The sequence below is a fragment of the Agrilus planipennis genome, unplaced genomic scaffold (assembly GCF_000699045.2).
Source record: "Agrilus planipennis isolate EAB-ADULT unplaced genomic scaffold, Apla_2.0 scaffold162, whole genome shotgun sequence".
In the NCBI taxonomy this organism is placed as follows: domain Eukaryota; kingdom Metazoa; phylum Arthropoda; class Insecta; order Coleoptera; family Buprestidae; genus Agrilus; species Agrilus planipennis.
The window spans coordinates 169135-179858 of record NW_020438904.1 but is presented as its reverse complement, the minus strand read 5'-3'; the positions used below and the strand labels follow the sequence as shown (position 1 = coordinate 179858).

The following is a 10724-nucleotide window of genomic DNA, read 5'->3' as shown; positions in this document are numbered from 1 at the left end:
CTAAAAATTATTGAAGATTACAATGGTAAGACCATCAATTTTAATACCACCAAAAAGATATACCACCTGCGTTTATAAATTGAAAATTATCGTATATTTACACATATTACCAGATTTATTAAACATACACAAATTACTCTATCTTTACTGATGATTTTTTAATTAAAATAAATTCCTACCCATTATGAACCACCACATGCACAAACTTTTAATCTATGGTTAACAAAAGTGTAAGTTGGTGTAAGTCGGGAAATCCCAAATCCCGCGTTAATTCAAATATTATAAAGGAAGTGTCTCCTGTGCTGCCCGACCGCCTCAATTAATTTATTATGTCATAGTGACGGGTTACCAAATAGCAACCTGATATTTTGAACTGTCATATTGTTAATAGCAATCGATACTGCTACGAACTGTAATAGTTATAGCTGTTATTTTTTTTTCAAATTGAACACCCTATATGTATTTCCAAGAACTAATACAGAATTTTACTCTCTTTCGAATTGTATTATGCATCGACTTATACTAATGGACATGCCTGAGCGGTCACAGAGTTGTAGTACAACAAAAGAAAGAGATGGATCGAAGTTTCGGACAATACCTATTCGTCTCACGATAGTGCCGTTGTTACGATGCCCTGCACCCGTACTTCAAAGAAGCCAATCGCGTGTAATGAAAGAGATAAGCACTAGTTCGAAACTATACTTCATCTCCCTCACTCTTTACCAGCCAAGAAATTATTACGACATACGGCTAAGGCACGTCCATTATTATATGTGTATGGTATTATGATTTCCTGTACGCATCTCTAATTTACTGTTCCTTATAAAAGCAACTAAAATCGTTTAATTTTTTACGAAGACGGATAATTTTAACGAAGATGGATGTGAAATCTTAACAAAATTCTAAAACAAACAATACAAGTTGGTTACCTACTGTTCAAACACCCATACTGACAGTTTAATAATTAAATATTTTTATTCTCAGTGTCAGTTATTAAATATTATTGTTATTCAGAATAGAAAATGAGAATACGTATTTAAATTGAGAATTTTAAATAATTGCAATTGCAGACTAAGGCAACAATAGTAAAAAAAAACATGAACTAATTAACGATATGAGGTGATAAATATTTAAATACTGCGTGGGCATATAGACTGTCCTGCCCTACTTGGAATAATAATTTTTATTTACCGTGACGATTGCTCCGAAATCGTTCGCAAGAATAAAATTCTCCATAAGGCTCCTAAAATACCTACAGGGTATTTCGTTTGAAAGAATGGACTTGCAATTGTATAAATTTTAGCAAATCCGCCATTAAATATATGACACCCTCTATGTAATTAACCTACTTTGAAAGTATAAACGGAAAGCTTGGGGTTATAGTTATCTCTCCTGAGAATATTGTTGCTCCAGCTTTTAATTGTAAAGTAGGCATGCTTTTTCAATACCTATTGTTCCATTTATTATAGCCTTATGAAAGTCGAACTAGAATCATAAGTAGAATTTAAAATCGTCATAATATATAAGGTGAGTTTTTTAATATTTTAAAGTTAGTAGTAATAAAATATAATTTAGTATCAAAAAAATATTTTGTCAAATTATTCTTTAAATAAACATAAGTACATTATTTCTTTCCGAAATTTCAAAATATAAAAAAATCCAAATTTATTAACAGATTGACTGCGAACTGCAACATAAAGATACAGTACATCAATACCTACCTGCTTTACCTTTAACGGTAATGAAATGAGTTTATTCTTGAGTAGGTTTAACACTGAGCTGTTTTCACTGTTTTTAAACAAGTGAAATCTGCTTGTTTCCATTTACGGATGATGATTCATCGTTATTTCGCTGTTGGTTATAGTGTTAAAAACAATAAATGTAATAATAATAAACATTTTAAACGTTAAAATTTTCGTTTCTTTTTTAATTTATCCTTACTTACCTAGGTATCTATTTATTGAATTTATTTTGAAATTAATCGTAAGATTAAATTTTCTGTAGAAATTGTTATTTTTGGAATTCATGTCCACAGACAGCGAGACAGTTAAAGTGGCAAGGACCTTTGAGTTATTTTTGATCTAGGAAATGATTATTTGGTTCTAAACAATCATTTCAAATTGTTGTGACTATTTTTATATGTTTTTGTTTCTAATCTCTTTTATGCAAATTAAAATATTAATAAAAAAATTAAATTAAAAGTGAGATATGTTGAAAATTTAATTATCTAAAATTTTTAATATACCTACTCTACAAAAAAAATTATACATAATACATCTGCATAACGTTCGATACTCGATGCTTGATACCATAAACGGAAATTATGACGTAATACTTTCAGTCATGTCCATATATGGATTTAACTGAAAAGTCCACTCTGGAGTTAATTAAAAATAAGCCAGTAAAGTGTAAAAATTGTACAATCAAAAAAAATTTTTCCAAAATGTAAGTATTAAAAATTGTTGTTATTCATACAATCCTCATTTTTTTATTTATTAATCTTAAGATTACCCTTTGAATAACGGAAATGTTGAGTTGGCGTAGAATGTTGGACCAATCAGAAACTCGGATTCTAGGCGTTGGTCGTGACGTCAAAAAAGATATAAAAGCATGTAGAACAGAAAATCGAATCATTCTGCAAGAAGATATTGTGTTGTTTGTTTGAGAAGCTGCATTACTAGCTACTTCAAACGACTTTTAAACTTTTCTTAAATTCTGAACAAAATTTAAAGATTATTCGACAATATGGTAAGTGAAATAATTCATTCAGTAATTCGTGTGCATTAGCGATAAATTTTAATGGAACGAATAGTTATAACGAGGTTTGTTACAGTAGCCATTTTGTTACCGGCTTTTGTTTGTAATTTTAATTTAATACAGTCCGGTTAAATAGTTTCCGACAACATATTAATACATTTATAATTGCATTATAACATATATGGGATAATAAATGTTACTGGTTTTATTTATCTAATTTTATGCAAGTATTGATTTTTGGGCGTTGGTCATTTTCAAAAATCATACCTCTAAAACAATCGAATTCATTTATGTATAACGGATAGAGGCGAATTAAGTATTCACTGCGTTCTTTTTTTTTTAATCGCATGTTTTGTTACAGCGTGAATGTATCTCGGTTCATGTTGGACAAGCCGGCGTCCAGATCGGTAATGCTTGTTGGGAATTGTACTGCCTTGAGCATGGAATCCAACCTGATGGTCAGATGCCATCTGATAAAACAGTAGGAGGTGGTGATGACAGTTTCAACACTTTCTTCAGCGAAACGGGGGCTGGGAAGCATGTTCCTAGAGCAGTTTTTGTTGACCTTGAACCAACTGTGGTCGATGAAGTCAGAACTGGTACCTATAGACAATTATTTCACCCTGAGCAACTAATTACTGGCAAGGAGGATGCTGCTAACAATTACGCCCGTGGTCACTATACAATTGGAAAAGAAATTGTAGATTTGGTATTGGACAGGATCCGTAAACTTGCTGACCAATGTACAGGCTTGCAAGGTTTTCTAATCTTTCATTCATTTGGTGGAGGCACTGGATCTGGTTTTACCTCCTTACTCATGGAAAGACTCTCTGTTGACTATGGAAAGAAATCAAAACTGGAATTTGCTATCTATCCTGCACCCCAAGTTTCCACAGCTGTAGTTGAGCCATATAATTCAATTCTTACCACACATACCACCTTAGAGCATTCTGACTGTGCTTTCATGGTTGACAATGAAGCTATCTATGATATTTGCAGAAGAAACTTGGACATCGAACGCCCTACTTATACCAACTTGAATAGACTCATTGGGCAGATTGTTTCTTCAATAACAGCTTCATTGCGTTTCGACGGTGCCTTAAACGTCGACTTGACGGAATTCCAAACTAATTTGGTGCCATACCCACGTATCCATTTCCCTCTCGTCACCTATGCTCCTGTAATCTCAGCTGAAAAGGCTTACCATGAACAACTATCAGTTGCTGAAATAACCAATGCTTGTTTTGAACCTGCGAATCAAATGGTAAAATGTGACCCAAGACATGGAAAATATATGGCTTGTTGCATGCTGTATCGAGGTGATGTTGTTCCCAAAGATGTAAATGCAGCTATTGCTACCATCAAAACCAAGCGAACCATCCAGTTTGTCGATTGGTGTCCCACTGGATTTAAAGTTGGTATTAACTACCAACCACCAACCGTTGTTCCAGGTGGTGACTTGGCTAAAGTACAACGTGCAGTATGCATGTTGTCAAATACTACAGCTATTGCCGAAGCTTGGGCTCGTCTTGACCACAAATTCGACCTCATGTATGCCAAGCGTGCATTTGTACATTGGTATGTTGGTGAAGGTATGGAGGAAGGTGAATTTTCTGAAGCACGTGAAGATTTGGCTGCTCTTGAAAAGGATTATGAAGAAGTTGGCATGGATTCTGGAGAAGGAGAAGGTGAAGGAGCCGAAGAATACTAAATTCCAAAATGATCTTGAAACACTCACATTTTCTTTATCAGTTTTTTATATGTTTCTTTGAAGTGTTCCAATGTTAACGATTTTTTAAAGGCTGATTTACTTCAATAAATTATTTGAGCATTTTAGTTATCGTTGTTTTGCTTTTATTTATTGTAAAAATAAATGTGAAAAAAGTAAAAATTTAAAAAAAAATTTTAACAACTGCAGTCAATTTCAGAACATTGGCTTCAAGTCATTAAGTATCTTGCTATAGGAATGTGTGAGACTGTTTTTAACTACAATGTAAATTCATTTCAGAAATTAATGTAATCAAAAGAAATATTTACTTATACATAAAAATTAGTGTAGTACAACAGGGTTATTTATAATTTAGAGATTCTTGAAAAGTAATACAGGTGTAACGTAATGATCAGTGTCAATTTTTTGTTTATATTTATCTCGATTAGTAACAGAATTATTACTACATTAATTCATGTGAGTATAGAACTCAACATTTACCAGAGATGTAACTATAGGTCAACCACGGCTCATTTATTGGATGTTTTGGTCATATACTGGTCTACCTTGATTATTAATTAACACAATATTTAAAACGACAAACAATCCTTCACATACCTCAAGACAGTAAGTTTCGTAAAAATTAAATTTCTGAAACGGTATACATTAAACACTACATGAATACAACACGATAAGTGTAACTTAAACTCGCACAATTTCAGGCTAATTCTTCCTAGGTGCCTAATTTGAGATTCAAAACATCTTCAGTTCCGTGACAATATTAATACATTACTCGCCTAGGGAGAAAATATAAAAAAAATTGAGTTATATAAAATTATTATACATCTATAAAGGTATTAAAAAATTAAAAGGAATACTCACCCCTAATTACCACAAATAATTTTATATTAGCGGACACGTGTTTCGCCCACTTCACACGTGGGCATTAGCAACGCGAGACTCACCACCCCTGGCCCATACAAAAAGAAAAGCTGGCTACGCTATGTTAGCACGACAATTTATTTTTTCAAGTAATAACGGCTCGCTAACATTATTTCGAATATCTTGATGCATAACAATATTTATAGAGATTTCAACGAACATAATTGCATTATATTTGCTAATATTGTTAATCTATATCATATTTTAAAGGTGTCCCCTATCTTATTGACACATGGTCATCAATCAGTCTTGGATACACTCAAGACGATTAGATCTGATTATGAAAATAACAATTGAGGATTAAGGAAGTATAAATTAAGGTCGATTTTAGTACAATTGGTAATGTAACAATAAAATATGTTGAGCAGTCTTAGGAAAATCTCAGTAGATGACAAAGTATGAGACGTACTTAAATTGGTATGTTTATAAAAATTCAAGTTTTGAATTAAAAACACCTAAAACTCAAGCAGTTTTTATCATCAGTAGTCATAGTAATTCGTAGTTCAAACCCAGTTCCGTTAAACATGTCTCTAGACATTATACTAATCATGGTAAAAGTAGCTGTTATATTTGCACAAATTATTATTTAGATTATCAGCTCATATTTTGGAAAGTAAAGCAAATATTCACAGCACATATCTGCAAAAGAAATTGTTTGAATTAAAAAATATTTCACAAATAAGTTAGTATTTTGATATGAATAAATATTTAAGGAAGGTATATTTAGACCTTTTCTATTATGATAAAAAATCATTAATTAAAATAAACGACTTATTGATTTTGCGTTCAAATCTATTTTTCATTTATTACTTGTTAGATAAAATAGCGCAAATTATTAATTTAACTATTAGTTCACATATTCTCTCTGATGTATAGTTCTGGTTAATGTCACAATATTAATTTAACTTATCAATTATTAAAATTTGAAGCGGATCTACTTCTACGTTAAGAATACTCTCTAAAGTGGAAGGAGCGCCCTCCTGAAAAAGAAGAGGTTGACGAATAACAAATTTTTTTGGTATACAAAATTCATCTGTGCAAGTAACTAGATGAAAAAAACAATCTAAATTATCTTTATCAAGATGAGGTCCAGAAACTTTACAAATAATATCAATGTTATTAATGTTATTTCCACTTGTGGGTGCAATGAACCATCTTTTGTTGGGACTCTTAACCGACCATTTCTGAACAGATTCTGGATTGAGTTTTAGTCCTTTTACGAAATTAAAATTGAACTTTAACTTCAGCTTTCCTCCTTTCTCGCTGATAGTAATTGTTTTGCTGTTATAAGTAGGCACTTTAGAACTCATCGCAGCCGCCAATTCTGATAATTTAAGAGGATGTTGAGACATGTTCAGTTCTAATGTTGTCGTTGTAACAGCAGATAATTTATCATCCAATGTTACTATTTTGATGCAATGATTATTAGTGTCAGCAACATAAAGTTTTTTATCATCAAAACTGACAGTTACGCCACCGGGTTCATTCAAACCCGCTACCGATAATGTATAAATTGTGTTTGTTGTGATATCAACTCTTTTAAGTTTATGATTATATGTATCAGCAGCAAATAAAATATCGGCTTTATTGGCTAGTGCTAACCCAAGAAGATGTTGTAGCTTTGCCTCTTGTAATTTTCCATCTTTGTCGCCAAACGCAAATAAATTCTTAAAAAAATAAATTATTTGTATCAAATTACGTATTATTAGGATATAAAAAGTAAAATTATGATAATTGTGTTTAGTTATAAATGAACGATAATTTAATAATATTTGACAATTCATACCACGAATATTTGTACTTAAACTTAACTAAGGTTAAACACGTTAAAAATTTAAGTCTTTGTAAAAAATTTTGTTTTAATTTAAATAAACTGAATATATTGACGTATAAACACCGACTTCAGTACTTTGCCTTTAAACTTACACCTAAAAGTTAAAAGAGGATCTGACCGAAATAACGAGATTACGTTAATTCCTCCAACTATTACTTTATTATTCTCTGATCTTGGAATATTTTTTTCAAATTTAAATGGGATCACCCTTGAGATACAACTTAATCAATAAAAAAAGGATCATTAAAATCGATTCACATTTGGCGATGAAATTACGTAACATGTCGAATAGAAAAGCTCCACTTTTTTTGAAGCCATGTGAAAATATATGAAGAATGGTTATAAAATCATACACCTTCTTATGTTTAAAGTAAGAGCACCAACGTTTTGTTGACTCACTTATTTTTTTAAGGTATCACTGAAAAAATTTAACAAAAATATTCTTTCACGTGTACAAAAAAATTATTAAAACCTTCAAAATTTGTACCTTTGTCACAAGCGTGTAGTTGACATTTTATCTTCGAGATCAATTTTAAGGGTGGGCTAATTGGGCTAAACCTGAAACGCTAGCCTTCTGCTAAGCACGCGAGGGTTTACAATTATCAGACGTTTGCAGATTTAATTGAAAATAAAGATATTTCTTATGTCTGCATTCCTGTAAGCAAAAAGGTCATGACTATGTTGTCTTTTCCTACTGTAACCTTATGATTCTAAGCAATGTATATGCCCAATAAATATATTAACTAAAGAATACATTTATAACGTTATAGTAGGAAAAGACAACATGAACTGAATGTTGCCATGGTCATGACTAGGGTTGCCACATTTTCAGAATTTACATAAAGTATTTCTCGACTAAATGGTTAAAAAAAAAGTACTCAGCATAAAAATAAAGTATTTTATTTTTTGTTTTTAAAAACATATTTTTTGTTACACCTAGCAGCCAGTAACAAATTGCTGTCGCTCTTAAATACAATAATAGCCTCTAAACATGGCAAACAAAGATTTAAGTAAACTAAAAGTTCATTTTTAATTAGTTTTAATGAAGCTTTATTCCTGTCGTCTCGCCACTTTGCGTTCATAACAGAGAATACTCTTTCGTAAATGCTGAGAGGCCGGAATGGACAGCAAAACTGACACTACTTTGAACAGATTTGGGAAATCAGGTTGTTCGGTACATAGAAACATTCTCAAAAATATTGTATTGTGCAATATTATTGATGTAAAAATACTCTGAATTTCGAATAATCGCTTACAAAATTACGATGTTTACTTAAGGCCTTAAATAAAGTATTTTTGCGTACTTTATGTGTCTTGTAAAATATAACGTACGCACAGTCGAAATAGAGCACAATACTTTATAATAAAGTACGGGTGGCAACCCTAGTCATGACATTACTTTGTTATAGAAATGTGAACCTAAAAAATTTCATTTAACTTTATTTCCACTTAGATATAGACATTTAACTACAAACCTGTGCATGCCTAGAATAATGCTCACGTTTCAGATTTTAGCAGCTCTTTAATTTTTATAGCTGTTCTATGTATTAAAAAAATAGTAAGGTAAAAGTGCAGTGTAAAGAAAGTAAATAATAGCAACTCACATTAGGATTTTTATCTCCTCCGACTACACAGGTTACTTTTCCATCCAACAATGATAGCCTCCTAATACTTGAACTTTCACTGTCTGCAATATAGATTTCTTTATTACTACTATGAATTGCAAGACCTGAAGGTTGAGCAAATCCAGCTGCATGTGGATACTGATTATTTCTGTTTTCCTCTCGTCCAGATCCAGCAATAGCAACACAAGTTCCAGCACTGTATGATTGATTCTTCCACCATACTGTATCATCTAAGAATAAAGCCCAAATTTGATGAGTTCCTGCCATTGCAATCATAAGGACTTTTTTCTGCTTTGAATCTTTTTCATCTGTTATATTATAAATGCAAACATCCCATGGCGATGATATTTCCTGAACTTTTCCTTTCCTACCACCTTTATAATCATTGCCTTGGAAACCTGTTCCAGCAACAGTTTTTACAATCTCATTTTGTAAATCAAGCTTTCGAATTGCATGATTTTCTGTATCAGCAACAAAAATAACATCTTTCCCATCAAAAACTAAGCCTTGTGGTGCATTGAATTCAGCTATTTGAAAGTTTCCATCCTTAAAGCCTGCATTTCCACTTCCAATTTGTTTTAGTAATGTTCCATCATTTTTTAGGAAAAGAATTCTGTGATTACCAGTATCAGATACAGCTAAATGTTCTAATGATACATCTTCATTTATGCAGCTAGCAATTTTACCAGGAAATAACAATGGACTATTAATATCAATTAGTGAATGACATGCCAATTTAAGTGGTATTTTATGATTGGATATTTTTTGTTGATCTTTGTAATATTCTAAAGCATTTTTAATATAAAAGTGCAAATGTTCTTTGTGGCCTTCTCCAGTCAACATAACAAGAGGATTAGCATTTGGTCCTAACAGTAATAAAGTTGGCCAACAGTGGACATCACAATTTTCCCACATTGTCATCTGATGGTCATTAACAACAGGGTGGGTAATGTTATACCGTTGAACAGCTGCCAATATATTTTTAGACTTTTTCTCATTTTCAAACTTTGCACTGTGTACACCAACCTAATTAAAGAGTTGAATGAAAAGAAAATATGCAAATAATAATTGTATATGTGGAAGAATTTACCACAACTAATCCATCTTCAACTGAGAACTCATTTTCTAAATCTTTTAAATCTGGCAAAATATGCATACAATTAATGCAACAATAAGTAAAAAAATCTAATAATACGACTTTGCCTTTTAGATGTTTTGAAAAAAATAAAGGTTCAGATACATTAAACCACTCCAATCCTAAAAATGAACTACATATAAATTTTTATGTCACAAGTTAAATGCCAATAATTACCATTTTGAAAATCTTTAACAGGATGATAAGTAACTGATTTAATGTAATTTTTAACAGTTACATCTTTGTTGTTTGATAATTGTAACAGAGATTGTAGCTTTTGATGTGAATAACCAATTGAATCGTCTTCATCCATTATTATTCTTGAAAACATTCTTACAATTAAATTATTTTCTATTTTGTAAACTGAATTCCGTAGAAAACAAGTACACATTAACAAACTTGACCTAATCATGAAAAACTTACATGAAATAATCGGTTGGAAGGTGTTTTGAGTTTTTATTAAAAAAAAACACTTAAATTACACTTAACAATTCATTTTGGTAGTTGCCGTTAACGATTAAACTCCTATAGTACTGCCATGGCACTGCTTTAGTTGGAAAAGGTCTATTTATAAGAAACTCAGAAGAAACAAATAAGGAGAAAGTGTTTGAAACAATTTTATTTCTAAATAAATATTTTAAAGGTATATAACCTATGATAATTTCACACTCACTTATCATAGATAACAGTTACTACTCAGCCGTATGCGACTTCGCTTCTACA

The 10724-nt window shown here is 31.4% G+C and overlaps 2 protein-coding genes across 3 annotated transcripts; one reads left to right on the top strand and one right to left on the bottom strand.

Annotated features, from left to right (window-relative positions):
- Positions 1-2613: 2613 nt before the first annotated feature.
- LOC108739629 (tubulin alpha-1 chain) lies at positions 2614-4590 on the top strand. The gene is made up of 2 exons (XM_025973330.1): positions 2614-2748; positions 3119-4590. The coding sequence occupies exons 1-2, from the start codon at positions 2746-2748 to the stop codon at positions 4466-4468; spliced, it is 1353 nt and encodes a 450-aa protein (XP_025829115.1). The 5' UTR covers positions 2614-2745; the 3' UTR covers positions 4469-4590.
- Positions 4591-6182: 1592 nt separating this feature from the next.
- LOC108739627 (NHL repeat-containing protein 2) lies at positions 6183-10663 on the bottom strand. 2 transcript variants are annotated; one of them, XM_018473612.2, is made up of 5 exons: positions 10425-10663; positions 10179-10321; positions 9957-10123; positions 8846-9892; positions 6183-7074 (listed from the first exon to the last, which is right to left on the bottom strand). In XM_018473612.2, the coding sequence occupies exons 2-5, from the start codon at positions 10312-10314 to the stop codon at positions 6304-6306; spliced, it is 2121 nt and encodes a 706-aa protein (XP_018329114.1). In that variant the 5' UTR covers positions 10315-10321; positions 10425-10663; the 3' UTR covers positions 6183-6303. The 2 variants fall into 2 exon arrangements, with proteins under 2 accessions (XP_018329114.1, XP_018329113.1); XM_018473611.2 differs by lacking the exon at positions 10425-10663 and having other exon boundaries at positions 10179-10406.
- Between the last annotated feature and the right edge of the window lie 61 nt (positions 10664-10724).

Bases quoted from the DNA above. Each gene is read 5' to 3' on its own strand.
- LOC108739627 (XM_018473611.2), bottom strand. From the start codon at position 10,392: ATGTGTACTTGTTTTCTACGGAATTCAGTTTACAAAATAGAAAATAAT. The intron at 9,893-9,956 runs GTAAATTCTTCC...CTCTTTAATTAG, and splicing joins TTGAAGATGGATTAGTTGTG to GTTGGTGTACACAGTGCAAA. The intron at 7,075-8,845 runs GTGAGTTGCTAT...TATTTTTTTAAG, and splicing joins GAGGAGATAAAAATCCTAAT to AATTTATTTGCGTTTGGCGA.